Source organism: Aulonocara sp. 'chitande type north' Nkhata Bay, linkage group LG5, assembly GCF_057382095.1.
Source record: "Aulonocara sp. 'chitande type north' Nkhata Bay isolate Kocher_YH1m ecotype deep benthic linkage group LG5, A_spYH_male_GT1.1, whole genome shotgun sequence".
NCBI classification, from domain to species: Eukaryota; Metazoa; Chordata; class Actinopteri; order Cichliformes; family Cichlidae; genus Aulonocara; species Aulonocara sp. 'chitande type north' Nkhata Bay.
The window spans coordinates 22,019,582-22,041,156 of NC_141348.1; the positions used below are offsets into that span (position 1 = coordinate 22,019,582).

The 21,575-nt window shown below is 40.1% G+C and overlaps 2 protein-coding genes across 2 annotated transcripts; both read right to left on the bottom strand.

The window, feature by feature from the left end:
• Window positions 1–727: 727 nt before the first annotated feature.
• On the bottom strand, window positions 728–9,207 carry mcrs1 (microspherule protein 1). Its single transcript, XM_086292114.1, has 14 exons — window positions 8,847–9,207; window positions 8,056–8,210; window positions 7,732–7,870; window positions 7,447–7,611; window positions 7,188–7,297; window positions 6,940–7,048; window positions 6,604–6,742; window positions 6,186–6,261; window positions 5,994–6,022; window positions 4,380–4,472; window positions 4,181–4,263; window positions 3,935–4,022; window positions 1,255–1,382; window positions 728–1,160 (listed from the first exon to the last, which is right to left on the bottom strand). The coding sequence occupies exons 2-14, from the start codon at window positions 8,208–8,210 to the stop codon at window positions 1,074–1,076; spliced, it is 1,401 nt and encodes a 466-aa protein (XP_086148240.1). The 5' UTR covers window positions 8,847–9,207; the 3' UTR covers window positions 728–1,073.
• Window positions 9,208–9,394: 187 nt separating this feature from the next.
• On the bottom strand, window positions 9,395–16,086 carry cyp27b1 (cytochrome P450, family 27, subfamily B, polypeptide 1). The gene is made up of 9 exons (XM_086292113.1): window positions 15,584–16,086; window positions 14,884–15,074; window positions 14,409–14,599; window positions 13,651–13,851; window positions 12,774–12,937; window positions 12,517–12,683; window positions 12,330–12,411; window positions 12,032–12,229; window positions 9,395–11,358 (listed from the first exon to the last, which is right to left on the bottom strand). The coding sequence occupies exons 1-9, from the start codon at window positions 15,809–15,811 to the stop codon at window positions 11,245–11,247; spliced, it is 1,536 nt and encodes a 511-aa protein (XP_086148239.1). The 5' UTR covers window positions 15,812–16,086; the 3' UTR covers window positions 9,395–11,244.
• Between the last annotated feature and the right edge of the window lie 5,489 nt (window positions 16,087–21,575).

Consider the following 21,575-nt stretch of genomic DNA (forward strand, 5'->3'; position numbering starts at 1 on the left):
GAATGTTAGGCAAGATAACTTCCTCTAGGATTAATAAATTAATAATAGAGAATGAAATTAGTTTTGTGAGCAAACAATATTTTAGCCTAATTAAGGCATATTAAGCTTAGTTAAACAGAAGAACAGGGCAAAGGCCTGCAGGGCGCCTCTTATACAACAAATAAAGCTGTTGCAGACTAACAGACTAATATCACACAGGAAAAGCAAAGGCCATAAATAATTTTCCCCTCAAATTCTCCCAATCCGTGCATTGACCTCACTGTTATAGTTTAGTAAAATCTTTCTTACTGTTGAGATGATGGAATAAAACTGATTAAACTTAAGTTAAAGGCACTCAGCCCAAGAGGAACAACGTAATACACTCAGTTTTGCTCACATGCATTACCTTTTTAATTTGAAAAGCCGAACTAGCGATCACTGGTGCTCTCAGACACTTTAGTGGTGTTCAGCACTTAAAGTGTCTAAGTTAAACAGGGAGTTCATTTTCCGTCAGTATGCTTCATCATGCATGCATGCATGCTAAATAAGCATATAAAGAGTCTCAGTCAAAAGATATAGTGGACTTATACCTCGAGTCATCTTGTGTAAAGTCAATATTCAGTGTTTTCAGATGTTTTTCTATTAACTTCTTATTTACAAACAGATTTCTTTGCAAGTTTGTTTCGTCCAAAACTGTTTTTTTCTTTTTTGGGAACATGCAAAATTTAATATTCAAACAGCCAGACATTCATTGTGTATACAAGTTTATTAATTTGAAAAAGTTTTACTACAGAATTTAAATACAATATTGTGAAAAGCTGGAAAAAGCGAGGCTCTGTGAGAATGTCTACATTACATACAACATAAAATATCCACACACCAAGTAAAAACCTGTTGCTGTCGTGCTCCAGGATTTAGCTGAAGCCTGTGTGAAAATCACATTTCAGGCTGAGGGGTGAGAAGGCCATTGTCAGTCCTATCCCCTTGAAGCACTACAATGCCTCACAAGAGCACCTGTAACCAGTGTTGAGCAGACTGCCTGATATGACATGCTCTGCTGCCATAGGCCGATTCTGCAGCTGCAAGGCTGACGATCACTGTTGTGTCATCTTGGCTGCTTCAGCTTTTATTAGAGAGATGAGATCCAGATTAATAAGAAACACGAAGCGAAGACCTGCAATCTGAAGAAACAGACAGGTTATTTAAGCAAGAATAAAAGATTAAACAGCCGTTTAATATGAATAATAAACAACTTGGTTAAGATTCTGACATTACCTCCACCACTGAGTTATTATTTAATTTCCACTTGTTGCCTGACAGGACCGGTCTGCCATCTATGTAAATAGGCCGCCTGCCCTCATTGGCAATGAAGAAGTCTCCATTGTTCTTCAACTTAATAATTCCTGGCAAAACAAACAGTAAACATCAAGTACATCTGATCGACCTCTGCAAGCTGAAACACTAAAATTTAACCAGACAAACTGATGCTTCCATTTGTCAAAAGAATGATTCAGTTCTTCTTCTTCTGTTTTCAGCTGCTCCCTTTAAGGGTCACAGAAGTATATTATCTGCTTCCATCTCACCCGTTCCCTAACATCCTTCTCTGTCACACGAACCCTCTGCATGTCCTAGTTCATTAAATCCATGAATCTTTTGTGCTCCTCCTCTTTTCCTTCTACCTGGCAGCTCCATATTCAATATCCTTTGACCAATACATCTATAATCCTTCCTCTGCACATGTCCATGTCCAATAAATAGATACATGTGGGTGAGAAACATCAATAATCATGGCTGTAAAAAGCACAGGAGACACAATGAGCAATCAGACAGAGGGAAGGGAGCAGATTTGACTGTGAGAGAAATGCTGTTCCACAGCACAGAGAAGCACAGAGAACAGTCTCCTCTGAGTTTAACTCCAGAGCAAGGGACAGTCAGAAGCATCGGATCAGCAGACAAGAATGACCTGGAAGCTGATCGGGGGTGTAAGAGGTCAGAGATTTAATGAGTGAGTCAAATCACTATGGCTTTTGTAGGCAAACAAGATGATCTGAAATAGATTCTGAACCTTACTGCCAAGCAGCTAAAACAGGTGAGACCTGATGTCTTTTTCAGGTGCCTGTGAGGAACCGAGCAGCAGCATGGTCACGACGAATAACAATCTTAACATCTTCAACTCTGCCACCTCCAAACTGACCTCCTGTTACCATACATCCCAACAGGTCTCAGTACCATGATGTAAATCTTCCCTTGCACTCTTGCTGCCATCCATCTGTCACAAATAACCTGATACTAGTTTCTACCCATTCCACTCTGCCTGCACTCTCTTCTGCACTGTCTGTTAGGGCTGCTCAATTAATCGAATTTTAATCACGATTACGATCTGGGCTTTCAACGATCATTAAAAATGACTGAGCCGATTATTAGGCCCTCCCTAATTTATCTGCGACACCTTAAAGGCCGGTCCGTGAAAATATTGTTGGGCATAAACCGGTCTGTGGCGCAAAAAAGGTTGGAGACCGCTGATTAAGAGGACCCGAGGGAAGCTCGGAAAGCTAAGCAGAAGTTATTTGGAGAGTGACTGCCGTTGGTTGAAAAGAGAGTTTAAAAAAAAAAAACTTCAGTGGTGTTGCACACTATTTTATATTATTTTTTTAAAGTCATTGTTAACCCTTTAAAGCCGGTCAGAGCAGCACGCTCCGTTTTGCGTAACTATTTTTAAATCCCTGTAGAACCTGAACCGTGTAAGCTAGCGCAATAATTTGTTTTGCATATGAAACCGGAGGAGTTGTACTTACATCTGATGCCATCAGCTTGTCCTCGGTCACGGTTTCGTTCCACATATAGCTTTGCAAAAATTGCATAAAAAGCGCTTGCAGGAACAAAAACATAATATTCCAGAAACACGCTTTGCCGTTCCTATCAGCTGTTCGTAACACTTCCCACAGTGAAATGATGCACATGCTGTTTTCTTTGCAAATTTGCATCATAGGATTGTTTTTTGTTTTTCCTGCAGTATATAAAAATTGCTGTATCTCCAAAATAAAACTATGAAGACACTCAAAATAAATTTCCTGTGGTGGGAAACTATTTTTTGCAACTTTATTGTATTTAAAGTTTTGAGGGATAAGCCTCTTAAATTTCTCCAAGTAGAAATATATGTAAACAAAACAAAAGCGATTTTCAATTTTTTTTTGTAGTTTATTGCACTTTTTTGCAATTTATGTAATTACTATGGACTTAATGCATACATATTATTAAAATATGGGCTATAACAGTTGTATTGATGTATAGCAACTTGAAATGCTCCCACAAATGGCACTACAGCATGTAAAAAAAAATAATATAAGCTCTGGTGGACTTGGTTCTATAGTAGGTCTTAAAGGGTTAAATAAATATCGTCAAATAATCGTGATCTCAATTTCAGTGAAAATAATCGTGATTATCATTTTTGCCATAATCAAGCAGCCCTACTGTCTGTTGCTTTGGATGGTTGACCTCAGGTATTTATACTCATCTACCTTCGCACTCTCTACTCGTTGCATCTTCACCTTTCCAACTCTCTCCCTGTCATTTACACACATTTTCTGTTTTGTTTCTACCGACTTTCATTCTGCTTTTCTCCTCTACCTTTTCAGGCTCTCTTCCAACTGCTCCCACTACAGATCACAGTGTTATCTGTAAACATCATAATCCATGGAAAATCCTGCCTGACCTTATCTATTAATCTGTCCATGACAACTTCCAACAAGAAGGAATGGTGCGATTTCAGAGTCTCTAAATGGTTACTGGATAAGCCATGAAGACAAGCTATACTTGTCATTGCTTTCTTTATGCATGCATTTGGCCAAAATCCAAATGAAGGGACTAACAGTGATGTGTGCGTGACTGGACTTAGGGAAAAAAAGAAAGAAAATGATGAAACGACATGGTGTTGTTCAAGAAAATGCTAAGTTACCTTGTTTTCTTGAGATTTTCCAAGCAGGCCCCTCTAGCGACAGATCTACATCGATCTGTTTGTCCTTGGTTGCTCTGCCTAATGTAATCTGTGTGAATACGGGTTAAACAAAAAAAAAATGTATCATACTCCAACAAAAAGAAAAAAAAGATTTTCTTTTACAGTTACTTGACATTTTCTAACAAACATCTTCCTTAAGCATATTTTCTCTTTAGCCCTTGTTTCTATTATTGAAAGATTACTTACCTCTCTTGATCTCATAAGGTAGCGTACCATTCTTCCACGTAATGCTGCAAGTGTCTGGTTGTCAAAGTCAGGCATGCTCATCCCTGAAACCCCGAAAACAAAATAAAAACATATGCACACAAATAAGTTCTGCATTCCTCAGAACATAAACAAATATAAAGGCTTTCATTTGCACTTTATGAATGAAAGCTTAAGTAACCTGTGATACTGTCCACAAGAACCTGCCAACGAGGCAACTCCTGCTCCAGCTGTCTGATTTCTCTTTTCTGGTGACGGTCTGAAATCATCAGCTCTGAAAGAAAAAAAAGTGTGGTGAGCAACTGAGATTACTCTGAGTCAGTTTCCAGTGAGTCACTGTGAACTTAAACTCAACCCCTGACGCAGCAGTGTGAACTTCCCCATCCATACAGAGGACATTAAAACAAACAGATGTCAACAGCAGAATTCCTTTTAGTTCCTTTTAGACATCAGTTTCTTATCCAATGCCTACTCATAGTAATGACGCAGCTTTTAGGATCCCTGGTCAGAACATAGCAATGTCCTGACATTCAAAGATACACATTGTGGATTCAGAATAAATCTACACAATGGCTTTTGTAATGCCCCAATGCATCCAAGCGCATTAAGTGAACAGCCAGGTTGACTAATGAGCCAATGAGTTCCCCTTAACTTTTTACATTTGCTGCACATCAGCACAATCAATGAATAATTAAAAAGTCTGAATGAAAAAGAGCAAAATACATGAATGATAATTTCTCATGCTCTGGCAGGGCATACTGATGGAACATTCCTGTCCTAGATATCAAGAAGATTATGTAAATGGTTCAGATTATGTAATATTTCAGACTTTGGCTGACTGTTTTTAGTGTTTTAGTGCATGCTTAGTGCAGCTAAAAAAAGACTTTTGAACATTTGAATACTTGACTAAATGTAGTTTGAACCAGAGTCTTTATTGATCTAGTTTTAAGAGCATTTAAGTTACACCATTCAAACTCTGCAGTGTGTTTAGATTAATTAATTACATGATGCTGTTTTTTTCCTCTGCACATTACCTATCTGTCTTATCAGTTTGATCTATATTGCCATCTCTGTTCTTAATTTACAGCTGAATAAATATTTAGTCTAGCTCTTTAACAATGACATTGTTGTTCACAACCTTTGGTTGCCAAATCAGACATCAGTGTTTGCTAAACCTGCTTAGGTTTAACAGGTTTCAGGAGAAAGGACGTTCATGTAAATATTAATATAACCAGAGGTTTACGTCCATGTCATCTACAGACGGATACATTAAGACATTTTAATTCCAGGTAATTAACAAGGAAAAACAAATTATCTGCAATAAAGAACTACTGGAACAAAACGCATCTGATCTGGAATTTGACTTCAGCTCACATTGATAATAAGTGATCTGAGCTTCTTTTGACATTCACAGATTAAATGGGTTGGTAAATTGTAAATGGACCGGTGCTTTTATAGTACATTTCTTTCTGAAGTGAACACTCAATGCACTTTTCATTACAACCCAAATACACCCATTTACAGTGCTGTCTCATGCTTTTCAGTGCTTTCCAACTATCACAGACACACTCACACTTCAATGGGTGCATCAGGGTCAGTCTACTGTTCAGTATCATCTCATGGACAAACTGACATATGGACCACTTTGAACCCAGAAGAACATTAGAAAATCCACTATTTCCTAAATCACAGTAATCCACAGTGACCTCTCCTGTCTCTTCTTCTTTTAATGTGAATAAAGGTGATGTGTGATGTGCAAGATTAACTGAATTTCCGTCGTAAGCAAATTACTTACCATGTTCCAACACTTCATCTCTGCTGTCCCTGTGTGAAAAGCAACAGAACAACTTATAGGTGCCCTGAAGTCATGGAAATGCAATGCTTTTTAAAAATTTGGAAAAATATAGCATGTAATGTCCTTTAGCATGACCGGAAATGTTACAAGCAGTAAAAATTTGCTGAACGCTGAAGTGAATGTCTGACTTACTTTAATTTTACATCATCAACCATCTGCTCGGCGTCGGAGAAGTTGAGAACTTGGTCACCTTTCGGGAGGGGCTGTACTGCAAAACATAGTCACAGGTAAGATGTTTTTAACAGGTTTTTTTTCTTTCATACATATTTTAGAGAACAACCAGGTATGTCAAGTTAATTCTCAGTAGTTTTATTGGGAGGAAATTATAACATTCATCTTTCAAAACACTGTTTGAGTAACTGCTTGCTATCTTATGTCCAAACAACCTCCTCTCCTCTATTAAAATGTTTACATTGCAAATCTCACAAAGCCACAAAGATGATCAATGCATCCAATGTTGACATGAGTTATACTTGTATGGTTTTCCAGCTGCTCAATACTCAAACTGTCAACAGGAATTTGAATGGATCCTCCGGGAAACTAAACTCACCACTCTGGTCGTCCAGTAGGTAGTACTGCTTGAGCAGCTGCCAGTGCACCAGTAGGCTCTTGGGACTGCGAGATGGGTGAAAGACATTAGGGTGCTTACTTAAAAGCTCCTGAAACACGTCCAGTTTAGGCTGACTGGTCTGTTTAGAGAGAAACATAACACAACACTGTGTGTGAATACAACAGTCCAATATGTACAGTAATAATGAGTTTCATTCCAATCCAGGTGAAATCTCACAATTATGAGCCATTAAAAAGTGACCTTAACTGGGAATGCATTTTCCCTGTGGAGCACTTATAATAGAATATACATGATAGCCCACTCAATATAACTTACTGAACCAATCTTGGCCAGCAGTGCCTCCTCAGCCTGACTGAAGAGAGCTTTGCTTTGGATTGCTGCAATTGCTTCTGGGTGAAGCTGCCGCATGGCCTGCCATGCCAGCCTAAATAAGACACACAAAACCAAGAATGTGCTTAAAAGATGACTCAAACACACAAGTGTAATAAAGCATATGGAGATATGCAGGACTGGGAGACTGTAAAAACCCAGTCAGAGTTAACAACAGATGCTAGGCGTCTTACTTTGAGATGACGGGATCGTAGAGCAAAGCGTACCACCGCTCTTTAATTTCACGCAAAGTGAAACGACAGCTGAACTTGACCCCCAGATGAACAGACGTTAAGTCAGTGGTCTACAGACAAACACAGAATACCACACAAGATACCATGAATCAATACACATTAGATCATACACTGACAGTCAAAGCCATTAAACAAAGCAGCTCCTTTGAGCTAATTCAGGACAACCTTTTTGACAATAATCTTCTTTTTGGTAGCTCACCTGCAACACTGCATTTATAAGCAGCAGATCATCTGTGGGTTTCCATCGGCCCAAGTCTTTAGTAATATGTAAAGGCTGCTTGCTTTTCTTAACTCTTTTGGTTAAAGGTGCAGGGTTTAGTACCATTGTCAGAGATGGTGTAAGAGTTGCTCCTGATTTTGTTACCTGAAAAAGCATCATAAGGGGGGGGAATAAGAAAAGAGAGAGAATCATAAAAAATGTGCATATTTATCATCTTTAATGTGAATTCACTCAATAATCTGTGGATTTGTTGGTCTTATTTACCTTTTTTTTCTCACTTGAGGAAGGCTCACTCCCCGAACAGCGCACAGGCTCCATTACGGGTGGACCTTTGACTCTACTGGATGACTTCACAAGACTGCTTTCCACTAGCTCATCGTCAAACTTTTTTCGCTTTATTGACCTAAACAAATTGTGATAATAAAGTGGTTCTTTAAAAATTTAAAGATTAACCAGGGAAAAAAACAAAACAAAGCACAGTACTGAAACACCATCAGCATAGAAAACGAAGTTTCATTTCTTCCTGCTAATTATGCTGGAATACCACCCTGACTGAAATAATGAAATATACATTAGTAGATATCAAACCTGGATGAACTTCTGCGTTTGGGAACACCACTGCCAAATGCTTGTGTTGCTGTCCTTTTCAGGTCTTTTACTCCAAGTGACTCTTCATCCTCTGACCGACTCTGAGCACCACCTACTCCCATCGAGGTGCCAACCACAGGGTCACCAGCCTGCATCTGTTCAAATGCGTCAGGAAACAAAGCAAGAAAGAGTTAAAACGTTTCTCAGCAACACTTTGTTTCACAGAGTCGCTAAACTTTAAATATGCTGTTGTCTGTAAAGGTTTCTTTACATTTGCGATGAACTGCGGGTTCCTCTGGTAGGTTTTCACAAAATTCAAACGCCATGATATTAAGCATTTTATTAACACTGGAATAACAATAAAAGTATAACTCCAGACGTAAACCGAAAGTTACTCCGGGCACACAGATTACAGGATAAATGTTTTATTAATAGTTTAAATTCACAATTGTGTATAAAACTGACTAATATTATTATTGCTGTTTTTGTTGTTGCTTATAGGAGTCAGGGGAATTAACGACTAACAAGTTAGCTAGCTTTGAGGGGCCTTTGTTGACATGTAAACAAATGCCATCTATTGCTGCCTTCAGAACGTTATATTAAATAACAATTTGATATCTATAACAAACCTCTCTCTCAGAAAGCAACACACTATGGTCTGTTTAGCTAACAAGCGTAATTTGATTTAAATGACCGTTGGTTTGTGTTGGCTAGCTAACATTAGCTAAGCTAACTGCTAGCTTTGATTATTAACGAGTTAAAGTAACAAGTTACGCTGTTTTGCCACTCACCTTCCCACACTGTCCCCCTTCGTTGTGTCTTTAAAGGAAAAGATTAAGTTATTATAGTCCAGTATTTCTCTTTGTAAATCCCTCGTTGCTTCGGCTACATGGCTAACTCGCTTACTTGACGCTTGCCTCGTTAGCAATAGCCGTTTGGCTAGACAGTTGTTTTCTTCCTGTCTAGCTCACCCGCTGTTCGCAACACCGCCGCCATCCGGGCTAAAGTAACAGTGGCCTCCGTTATCTTTAACATATTGTATTACAGTGCCTAACTCTGAATATTCATCTGTCAGAACAATGCACGTCGTAAGTATTTGAAACGTAACTTTTTTTTTTAAAACTTCTTCTCTATTATAGATGTAACCGGCAAAGTGAATCCCCATATGTGTAAAGGTGAATAAAATCCACATTTGAATGTAATTATGCAGCTTCATGAAAAAACATCTTGTCCACCAGGTAAATGTAGTGACCAGCCCAGCAGTTTTAATATTGTAATTTGATACTTTTGTATCTAATACACCACGCCTCATTGGTCCTTTTCCCAGCAGACACTTTAAAACGTTTCCAGAAGAGTTTTATGGTATTTCTGGCACTTTTGCAAATGTACTCACTACAGGGTATAAGTTGCAGCATTTATGTCATCTGCATGGCCTGGCAGAACAGATACTGTATCACAGTATTCACACAGATTCTTCCATATCCATTTATCTATAGCAAAATATAGATTTGAGGTCAAGAACACACTTGAATGTCATGGTTATTTGGGGCCAATGATTTCTTTGAATTGTTCTTTTTCCTGGGTGGAATCATCATCGTACATGTTGTTTAAAAACAAGAACACTGTGTACAAGTTTGGATTTATTTTGGATTCTCTCTAATACCCACAAGGTCAAAAATATACATGCACGCTCAAATATACATGTACAGCCCCATTCATTTTTGATTATGGTGGAATTATGGAAAAAGAACAGCTCATGCCCATGATGAGTAAACCTGTGACCACAACTGTAATAACTGAAGCACATACCTATAAAACACATGACAGTGGTTGAGGTTGTGCTTGGCAGCAATGTGGTCCAAGCTATTGAGTCACAGCAGCTGCACAGCAGTTTACACTGTCATGTCACACAGGAACTTTGATACCCAGCATTATTTTATGCAAACATTTGTAGAAAACGTGTGGTCCATGTAAAACATGCTTGGTTGACCTGAGCCCTAGTCTGATGGTGCTGTGGATGATGATGGAGGGAGATATTTTCTTTAACGAGACACAAAGGCATCACATAAAGAAACACATGGTGTAAACAGTAGGCAGAGATTCATCGTGAAACCGTTTGACATTTACAGTGACAGTTTCCAAATGCGATAAATTAGAATAAATACAAAGTTCAGATCATGAAGCTTATTACTTACAAAATGATGTAATATCTTTCATGTTTAGATGTATAAAAAAATAAAATAAAAAAATAGATAAGCTTTGCCAGTGAACTAAAGACAGTATTGAAGAATTTTAAAACAGTACAGAGTGGCCTATTTTTGGATTTTAGTGGCATTATATATTCATACACAAGCATAATCTTAGCAGCTGCCTTTTTTTAAGGAACCCATCACTAGAGGTTTTTGCACCATAAAAGCACCTTTAAAAACACAGTTCAATCAACATACTGACAATCATGTTTACGGACACCTCTGTAGATTTTTCTTTCTTCCGTGTGCAAGACTCTCTGCGACTCATGATGTTCTGGACGTACATAGAAACTCTTGAAATATTTGCACAATCAGGACACGCAGGAAACTGCAGATACCACGTATCTACGAGCGTGCACGATCACAGTTCATAATCAGATTTAAGAGACGGTTACCAAATTCAGGGAAACTAATTTCTGTCAAATTCCAAGAAATGCGGCAATGACTAAAAAGATCAAATGAAGGACGAGTAGCGAGGGCACACACGTCAGGCGAGGCGCAAATGTCAGATTTCATTTCCTTACTGTCTATCTTTCAACTCTCTCCCCACTCCTCCTTTCTCAATCCGTTTTCCACACCGGCCCAGATTTTGCCCAAAGTTTGCATGAATTGTACCGCACAGCAGATGGAACAGACGACAGACAGAAGATCCCTTCTTTGGGTCTGGCCTTTGCACAAATGAGCACCTTTTGATAAAACTGGACGTTACCCTTCTCCCAGTTGATAATGCCTCTGTAATAATCCATCAGCCCTTACCCTTCATCCATCTGTCCTTCTCCACATGTCCGCCTGCAGGCTGCAGGTGAGAAGGGCTTTGGTTAGTTGGGATGAAGGCTGAAGGCCCGCTCTGAAATATAACACCGCGATAACGGCGCCTGCTTGTTCTGTCCTGCTTGTTGCCGCTCACAGGCACGTAACTGATCAGTTCCAGGAGATTAGGTCACCGTTCAATAAACTGCAGGCTGATGACATTTTCAGGAACTAGAAGTGTCCGTGTCATGGGCTTCACAGAAGCTCCCTCTGTGTTCGGCTTCACCTCGAACTCTGAAATGATCTAATGAAATCAGAAACAGAGCAGATTAAGCGCAGGGCGCCTGAAATGAAAAGCAATCAAGTGCTGCGTAGTGACCCTGAAATCTACAATTCCTTACATGACTCAGAGAAATAATAGAGTAAGAAGATTTGCGGGAACAACTTCTAACACATTTATCAAAATCCTACGCTGTGTAAATTACTTGCAACACAAACTGTGTTCAAACACCAAGTAACAGAATGTGTTTTTCTTAATTAAATACATTCCCAAAAGCTGACATACACTGTACAACCTAATTTCCCCCAAAAAGTTGGGATGCAGTGTAACATGTAAGTAAAAAACAAAATAAAGTAAAGACTTGAAAGGCTTTTCTACCCCATAATTAATTAAAATAGTACAAAGACAAAATATCAAATGTGAAAATTTTAAAATATGTGATATAATATGTTCAGTTTAAATTCAGATGCAAGTAACAAGTTTTCAGAAAGGACTGGAAATACTACAATACTATATTTGACATGTTGTCTTTATTACGGTTTCCTAATATTTTGGGGGTAAATGGGGTTGTATATTCTTTAAGAATGCTTTTAGGGTTTTTTTGTTTGTTTATTTTAGTCGGAGTTTAATTGCAAATGAAAAAAGAAAAAACACACAGAAAAAAACCAAGAAAAAGACAAAAATTGCTGTAACTCACCCTGGCAAGAGCAAGGTAGAGCTCCAGCTCAGCAATACGGCGACCTATGCAGCTGCGTTTTCCCACACCGAAGGGCACAGAGGCATATGGGTGATAAGTCTGGTCTTTGTTCAGCCATCGATAGGGATTGAAATGATTTGGGTTTGCAAACACTCCTGGATCCCGCGATGTTGCAAAGTGGCACAGGGTAATCAAAGTCTGAAAGGGAATTTTATTTTGGTCAGATAGGTTTTTGACTATAATGGAAAAACTGAAGCATTACAACTTGATACTGGCTAGAGTCAGATGGTGAACTCACATTTTTTGGGATGAGGTAGCCTCCAACCTGGATGTCTCTTTCTGGAATGACCCTTGCATTAGCAGGAATAACAGGGTATAACCTAAAAAAAAAAATAAGGAAAACAAAACAAAACACAATAGTGTAAGCTAAATTTGATTTCAAATCTCAAAACATCTTCAAATATCTGAAACCTTTTGAGTTATACCTGAGCACTTCTTTGACTATGGCCTTCAGGAAAGGCATTTGAGCTACATCGGCAGCCTCTGGTATCTTTCGACCTTCAAGTACAGTCAACACCTCCGCCCGGAGAGTGGCCTGTACATCTGGATGACGGGACAGCTCGTACAAAGACCAGGACATGGTGCTGGAGATCTGAAACAACAGAGCGACGGATGGTTTTAACCATTTGCTGGCCTAAAATCAGGAACTGATAAAGGAAGACGGCAAAGGAGCCACTCTCACTGTGTCAACTCCTGCAAGGAGCAGCTCCGTGACGTTGCTGTAGACTGTCTTCATGGGCAGCCCCATCTGCGACAGGAAGTAGGTGAGATAACGGCCCTCTATTTTCTCTCCTCGGGCAACCTTATCTGCTTCGGCAGAGAGACGCTGGTCAATGTGACCTTTTGCTGCAGATACATGGAGATAAGCCATGACACATTTATCCCTCGATGGCGATGATGACACAGAGCGTTAAGTCTTTAACTTTCCAGTGTCAGGTTCAATAAAGTGAGGTCAAATTCCCCTTCTTAAAAAAAAAAAAAAAAAAAAAATCCCTAGAACCACGTATCAATTTCATGACTAACATTTACACGTGTTTCAGCGCAGATGATCTTGAAGGCGTGAAGGTTAAAGACTTTAATCTCCCTCTTGCCGATCTAGCTCGAACCAGTGCGATTACGTCAAAACATGTCTGATGTCTCAGATCTTCTGTGAGTCTTAATGTACTGTGTGAGAGAGCGTGGGATGTCAACCCAGGGCTAAGTGGAAACCGGCGGCAGCCAATGACAAGAGAGGAGAGCAGAAGGAAAATAATAACATCAAGTGTGGAAACATCATGTTTGTCTTGGTTCCACATTGCAGTGCCAGCTTGTGTAACGTATCTCCAGCTTGAGTACAGCCAGAAGCATCTTTATAATATCCTGTAGTCTCATCTCTGGTATATGACTTATATTTAGTTTTTACTTGTGCATTTTATATAATATTTTACCGAGTGCTTTTTTGGAGACTGCAGCCTGCTTGTAGTTTCTGTTATCACTTTTAATTTTAAAGTACCACTACAATCATCTCTAAACATTTTTCTGTCCAAGCTTAAAATGTTGTGCTGTGAGAAATAGCTTACCAAACTCAAACATGTAGTCCCAGCACTGGCAAAAGATATTCCAGGGTTTGGGGAACAACTGGTGCAACCAGCTGGGCATGGCCATGGTAAGAAGCGTCATCACAAACATGGTGTTGATAGATTGGATGAAACGCTCTGTGTCTTCGGGAACAACCTGATCCAGGCAACCAATTCTGGATTCGAACAAGACCGAAGAAATGCCTGCCAAAGCAAATAAAACCAAGCTCATGACGAAGGCAAGAAACGATGACTAGCGGCTTTTTTCTTTTTTACTGAAAGCTTCCGAGGTGACCATGCATGACATTTATTTGCCAGGTTTTTAGCCTCTTTATCAGAAATGCCTATTAACTAAAGGTGTTACAGTTAAATAAATAATACTGTCTGCATGCAAAGTGAAAACTTAAATATTGGCAGCTTTCATCAGCTCCAAGTATCCAGCATTTATATTTAACTCCTGCAAAAGTGACTATAAAAGAGCTTCAGTGTAGCTATTTATATCATTGCGTAAGATCAACAATGCATCATTTCTCATCAAAACATGGTTACATGCTTTTTTCCCCTCCAGCTGTACAATAACAATGATGACAGAATGGTAAACTGCACATGAGCATGAGTTATTAAGGCATGCCTGCACAGGAATGTGTGTTTAAAATGTTAACAATGTGACATAATATTTGTGCATACAGATGGATTTGATTACAGCGTTTACGTGGCATGGTACATCCTGTGAAGATGCTTAAGACGGCATGAAACCTTACCCTCGAGGCCGAAGCGATAGAACTCGCTGGCGATGTCGGTGACGAGGCCCTGAGGATGTCTTCTGAGGCGAAGTTTGGCAATGAGATCACTGACGACACTGTTCAGGGTTTTATCATAAGCTTCCACTGCCTTCGGCCGCAGCATGTGTTTCCCCAGGAGACTCCTCACTGTCTGCCACTCCTCCCCCTCACTAGACACACGCGCGCACACACATTAATGTAAAAACTGATACAGTGGCTCCAGCTGTGCACACAATTCAGTTAACTGCTGTATTGCATTGTATACTGATTGCATACGCTAAAGTTGTGGCTCTTTCTATCTGTAAGTGAAGGAAAGCTGAAAGAAGAGTGGTATAAAGTTTTTGAACTGAATGAGCATGGCCAAATATTACATTTACTTCAGCTTTATCATCTGATGAGAAACAAAATGGAAAAGAGGAGGAAGTAAAGCAGAAAGATTTTCCTGCAAGCTTACGCTGTCAAAAGTCCATAGTGATGACCTCTCAGCTTCCTGTAGTCCTTCCAGGAGGAAAGATCGGAGCGCATTGGGTGCTCGCCTTCCTGCCTCAGGATCTGCTCAATGAGCGATGGATCAGCCACATGAACTGTCAGGATGGGACCAAAGCTTGCCTTCCACATAGGTCCATACCGCTGGACTCCCTCCAGCTAGGAGATGAGACAAAGGTTGTAAAGGCACTGCAATCATCACCTTTGGAGGCACCCTCCTCCCTCCAGTTTAGAGCTCACTGCAGAGATGTATTTGCCTTGCAGGCGTTTTAATGCACTAGTTATTAGTTATTTGTTTTAAGGATGCATTCACTTCACATAGGCACGCTCTGTCACGTTGACAAAGGACAGTTCATTCAGCTTAGAGTGAAGTGCAAAGCTCTCAGTAGATACAGAGATTTTAAACTGAAGTGAGAGACAGCTTGAAGCAGGAGGTATAGACTGGATGTGCAAAATAATTTAAGAGGATATTTTATAAATGTCACATTGAGAGGGGAGTCAAAGTTCTTGCATTGTTCTATGTAAAAAGAACCACCTGCACAGAATAATACACTCACGTTTTTAGTCTACAATGACGACACGTGCACTTTGGATATTTTTAGTAAAAGTGCAATAATTGTAAATATCTCATACAGGTTTTTTGGTTTTTTTCGTGTTTATCTTCTTACCTGTAACTCATGCAGGCGTGACAGACCGCGTTTGGCAAACAAGTCCCAGGCGAAGCTGGTGACCGACGGCCCGGGCATCTCGTTCAGCGTCTTCACTCCCTGCATCTTGGTGCCCTCCGAACCGGCTGCTGCACCCTCAGTCCACCTCTCCATCAATTTGACCAGCGGGAATGAGCTCCGGCCGGATACTCTGAGCGCTTGCTGCAACATCCTTCTCACTAAGATCATGGAGCGGTGACGGAACGCGGGCCTCTCGGATGTCGACGCTCATTTTGTTTTACCGGTTGAGCGTCCTATTTATAACTATCTTTATGACCTGCTCCTCGAACCAGGCGAGCAAAAGCTGTAAATTTGCTTAGTCTGGGCCAATCATGGGTGCAAAGGCAGCTCAGGTCCCGCCCCACATGGATGGAAATGGGGAAGGCGTGTACCAAGAAAAAGGTGTGTCCAATCAGAAGGCTGAACTCAGACCATCCCAGCGGCGGCACACGTGGAATCCCAAGATACTTGTGTTACTGTTGAGGTTCTAGTCCCGAGAAGCACTTTGGTCTCCGATAGTCCCCCACCACCATCGCCCACCCACGGCCAATGCTATGGTAAATCCAAATTATCTGAAAGGGGATAAGGTCTATTTAACAGTGATAACAGTGCTGAAGGTTAGGTTCGCCTTAAATAAACATGACAGGCAGCCCGTTGATCTAATAACTAAAAACCTTTAGAAACACTAGACAAATTTCTGTAATAAAACTGAGGGAGAAAATAGGTAGAGCTAGTCTGTGTCCTGCCCAAGCTTTGTTTATACAGCTATGGCCAGTTCTTTTGCTGACTTGGTGGGTTTTCTAGCAGAAAATCCTGACCTGATTTCATACTGGAAGCTGTCCAAAGCACCATGTGTGCGGACTGTGAAGTAACAACCCTGGGGCTGTACTCAGAATCTGCTTTGACATTTGCTCCCATCTTAGATCACCCACTTTCACAGAAACGCAGAGGAATGACCGGCATTTTCAGGCAGAAACACACCCAAAGGTTGGATGAGGGTGCAATATCTCAGCTCATGCAGCTTTCTTCGTTTTTCATATTCGCTATGGCACATTCAAACATGTTGAATGTTTACAGGGCAAGCCTGAAAACATGTTTTGCATGCATGTTTTTGGCACTGCAGTGCAGGAAAAATGCACAAAGTGTGTTATTTCACACCAAGGGAGCTACAGGAAGAAAGCATTTCTAAGTGCTATATTATATAGTACTGTGAAAAACCCTTGTGCCACACACCCCTCATTAAACTGCTCTTTAGCAATAGTTCTCCAGGGTTTCTGAAGGTCTTTCAAAGGTTTGGCCCTGGCTGCTTTTTCACTCATTTCCAGTCCTGTCCTTGTACCCTTGTACCTGACCATTTTCAAAGAAACACGAGTTTTGTTTAAGCCACTTAACACTGATGTATGAATCATTCAAGCATAAAAAGGTACTTAACTGTTAACCTGCGTTGTGTCTACAAATAATACAGTGGCTTGCAAAAGTATTCGGCCCCCTTGAACTTTCCCACATTTTGTCACATTACAGCCACAAACATGAATCAATTTTATTGGAATTCCACATGAAAGACCAACACAAAGTGGTGTACACGTGAGAAGTGGAACGAAAATCATGCATGATTCCAAACATGTTATATATATATATATGTGTGTGTGTGTGTGTGTGTGTGTGTGTGTGTGTGTGTGTGTGCGTGTGTGTGTGTGTGTGTGTGTGTGTGTGTGCGTGTGTGTGTGTGCGTGTGTGTGTGCGTGTGTGTGTGCGTGTGTGTGTGTGTGTGTGCGTGTGTGTGTGTGTGTGCGTGTGTGTGTGTGCGTGTGTGTGTGCGTGTGTGTGTGTGTACTATATGATCATCAAAAAGAAAGCCCTCTTTAAGCTGCATACTCCCCTCAAACCCAGGACTTAATCTTTTTAAATCATACATTATGCTCATAATATGCCAGCCAAGCATTACAAACCTTAATATATAAATATGTGCTGCCTAAGGGAGGAAGAATTATGGGTTGGTACCAGAAAATTAACTCTGCTGCCTACAAAGGCTTCTTTCAGAAATGATATATTACATTTGTTTTCATGCAGTGAAACACAGAGTGACACAGACATGAATGTTATACATGCAGAAGTATTCATTAGAGTTATTGCAGTGTTAAAAGCCTGTTACCCTCAGATGATCGGACTCTGTCATGAGCAAACAGTGTGGGGTCTTTTGCTGATTAAAACTGTGATTAGGAGAATTTTTTTTCCTTGCCACTGCAACATCACATGTCCAGTGAGCCTGCTGGTGGGTTACTTAACCCCTGCTGACATCATGCAAGATATTCAGACTTTAAGCACTTAGATGATGTTTGGGATAATGTGGAGAACACCCCAACCCTTTAGATGAATTGTCTTTATTTTATGGTCCAATCTCTCTACAAAGGCCAGATATGGTGTGATTTTTTTTTTTAAATTGTTTGTTTATCTTTTTTGGCTCAGGGGAGGATTCAGTCTTATGAGGATCACTTTCTGTGCTTCTGGCCCTTCCCCCCACACACTTACATAAACTGTTCAGTATAATCAAAAATACACCCTTGATAGTCAAGCTGAACATGGAGATTAGTTCTTCTGAATCAGTTATTTTCCCAAAGCGTAGTGCTGGTCCAAGGAGACGGAAGTGCGAACATTACAAATAAAAGCAGCACGACTGTGACATAATAAAGTTAGATTTGATTGCACAATGATGATAGTGAATCAAGTGCTTGCATGGTGGATCGATGCAGGCATTTGATAACAGCTCCAATTGTATTGAAGAACTCCTCAGGGTAGGTGGAGGATATTGTCAGGAGACCATTTTTACGCATTGCAGCAATCCTCGTACATCTGACATCCATCTGACTAGACCATGTGAAGTGACTTCTGAATTAGAAGCTGCAAACAAACTAACTTTGACTAACGAAGATAAAAGTGCACCATGGAGCAGGACATGAGGCAATGACACCAGACTTCCTGAATCGAAGATGCATAGCTATCTTGAAGGGTGATAGATAAAGAGTGACCTCTGAAATTTTCATCAACACTAATAACTTATTAGACATGGCCACTCGTGCCTTGATAAGTCTCGGTCTTACACAACGCAGTGCAAACGTGTTATTTTTTTTGCTGGTCTGCTGAAGCTCCCTGTCCAATGGATAGGCAGCCACCTGAGAGACAACAGCAACATATAAACCAAACCAACGCTGGATCTCAGCAATCATTTGGTGCTATGTAAAGCTATGATGATGTCAGACTGATGTCATTTTTATTGCATGGAATTAAATATTCTAACTCTTTGTAAGAAAGATGGACACATTTTTGCACTGGTGTCAATTGGACGCACATCCTCCCTTTCTTGTTCAGCTGGCTGGTAACTTAAGACCACAAAAGGAACGAATTTCAATTAATCTGTGCTCGCCTCAGAAGCAGGGGATTAATACTGATTATGAAAAACCTAATAGAAAGAATGGCTTCTTTGTGCTGGCGTAAGGCGTAAGGTGTAAAGTGTCGTGGCCCAAATGTAGATCATGCTATAGAGCACAGAGGGGGTATCCTCAGAGATATTTTCCCTTATTGTATTGGCCAAATGCCCAGAAAGGAGGTAGTTATACTCCCAGACTAGTGTGTCAAAGTTCACATCTGCAGTCTGCCTGTCTGGGTGGCATCAGAAGAGTGCCTTTGTACACACTTTCAAACACACACAGTGTGTTTGAAAGTATGTACCAGTATGTGTGCCTAAGCGTGCATGAATGAGAATGTGTCTCACTGTTTTTCTTCACTCTGAAAGCTGTTAGTATAATTTATATATGGTGATGGGTCTCCCCGGGGACACCAAACCACTGCTTTCGATATTTGAATGATCATGGACAGACATGACCTGTTGTCGGCTGTGTTTCATTGTTTTGTTGAATGTATCCCTATTTCAAATATAGTCATCAGGTAACAAAAAAGGCCTCTTCTCCATAGAACATGAACATGGCAGCACAGGTTAGGCTTGCAAAGTTGCGTCTGAACAGAACACAAGACTACAAAGTGGAGATGTTTGACGGTAATGCACGCCACCATGTTTGCCGCAACCCAAATACAGCATATCAGCACAAACACTTTACAGTCAAACAAGGTGGGGGAGGGGTGGTGATTTGGGCCACAGGTCCTGGGGACCCTTGCAGTTGAGTTGACCATGAATTCCTCTGTATACCAAAGTATTCTAGAGTCAAATGCGAGGCCGTCTGTCTAACAAACTGTATAAACTCTTGCCATTACAAAAGGAAAATGATTCCAAGTACACGGCATCAAATCTACAACAGAATGGCTGTAAAGAAACAAATTAAGGTGTTATAATGTCCCAAACTCCAGACCTCAACCTGATTGAAATGCTGTGGTGGGACTTTAAGAGATGTGTGCATAAACAAATGCCTGCAAACCTCAATGAACTGTAACAAAGCTGTAAAGACAAGTGGGCCAAAATTCCTCCTCAATGATGTGAGAGACCGAAAAAAGTCATAGAGAAAACAGTTCTTTCTCACATGGCTGTTTATGCTTGTATTAAAGGTTTTTTTCTATTCTTGGATCTTTATATCACAGAGAGGGGACATACTTAATGTGTGATTAGTCCGTTCTTTGCTGGATCATTATTATTAAACTATTATTACTACCTTATCGTGTTTTACATGCTGCTCACATTTGTGTGCTTATATCTCACACATGGTTTTCATATCTCAATGTCTTCAGTGTGTGAGATTCAGTATGTATTTATACTGCTTCCGACATGCTTGGGCAACACAGTGTACACTCTGACTCTGCAAAAAAGTCAAAGTGTGCTTGGAGTGACTCAGAGTGTCTGCCAAATGCCCAACAGTTGCTTGAGAGCACAACAGCTATGAAGATGTGGTAATGAAGACTAAAAATATAGCAATAAAATTACTGAATAATGATTTTTATTGGCATACATGTGGTAACGTGGTAACTGATTAAGACTGTGTGGACTTAAGAAAAACACACTCTTGAATAATAAATAGGTGTTTAAGGTGTCATAAAGGGCATCTGTCAGAGTAACAGCACATCTGGGCACCAGGTGTGCTTGAGGTATGAGAAAACGTTTTTCACTCTGGCTGGTTATGAGGGATGTCCACCACAGTGACTGCATGCATGCAATGGATAATGACATGTTTCTGGGCTGCATGTAAAGACTGATCACAGGGAAAAACGAATTCTCTATAATAACTATAATATATAATAAGAAATCTGCAGGATCTCTGCAGGTTTGATCTACATGTTCTGTGGTCGGCTTCCAACAGGCAACATGCAGCATTGCAGTGTTTAAAAGAGGTTTTCAGTGTGTGTTGCTAGATTTTCAGAGTAGTGCATCTCCTTTTTGTTCTACTTTGCTCTTTTGACTCTATGTATTGAATTTATTGTGTCATACATTGATCAGTGGTTGTCAATTTGAACACAATTGAGCAACAGTCTTCAGAGCCACAATAACTTTTCGTTCTTCAATAAAATATTAGAAAGCACAATGGATGGATGAAAAAACTCAAATCACTTTTCCCTTGCATTTGTATCATGTGTTTAGGAGTGGCACTAAAACACAAATTTGTCTTACAAAGTAAGGTATGGTTGCTCAGAAATCCCTTTATGAATGAGGTGGACAAATTTAATTTGCACTCTGCCTTAAATTGATAAAAAATCATGTGTGCAAAATGAATTTATGCTATTTATGAAAAGTTTCCAAAATCTGTAAGATCCCATCCTGACATACATAAAATAAGTAAGAAAAAACAAATAAGTCAAATGAGTAAGAAACTAAATTATACTCAATGTTTTTTTGTTTATAATGGGGTTTTTTTTGTGTTTTGCACAGTTGCTGCACAGAGACATTGGTTTGCTCTCAAACCTGCTTGTTGGCTGGAGTCCTCCCAGATTCCAAAGACATACATGTTTGATGGTT

What these genes read in the sequence shown, in the direction of transcription:
- mcrs1 (XM_086292114.1), bottom strand. Translation starts at nt 8,210, where the DNA reads ATGCAGGCTGGTGACCCTGTGGTTGGCACCTCGATGGGAGTAGGTGGT. An exon ending in TACGATCCCGTCATCTCAAA is followed by an intron (nt 7,049 to 7,187) that starts GTAAGACGCCTA and finishes TGTCTTATTTAG; the next exon opens with GCTGGCATGGCAGGCCATGC. An exon ending in TCTTGTGGACAGTATCACAG is followed by an intron (nt 4,264 to 4,379) that starts GTTACTTAAGCT and finishes TCGGGGTTTCAG; the next exon opens with GGATGAGCATGCCTGACTTT.
- cyp27b1 (XM_086292113.1), bottom strand. Translation starts at nt 15,811, where the DNA reads ATGATCTTAGTGAGAAGGATGTTGCAGCAAGCGCTCAGAGTATCCGGC. An exon ending in CTATCGCTTCGGCCTCGAGG is followed by an intron (nt 13,852 to 14,408) that starts GTAAGGTTTCAT and finishes TTGCTTTGGCAG; the next exon opens with GCATTTCTTCGGTCTTGTTC. An exon ending in TCTACCTTGCTCTTGCCAGG is followed by an intron (nt 11,359 to 12,031) that starts GTGAGTTACAGC and finishes TGATTTCATTAG; the next exon opens with ATCATTTCAGAGTTCGAGGT.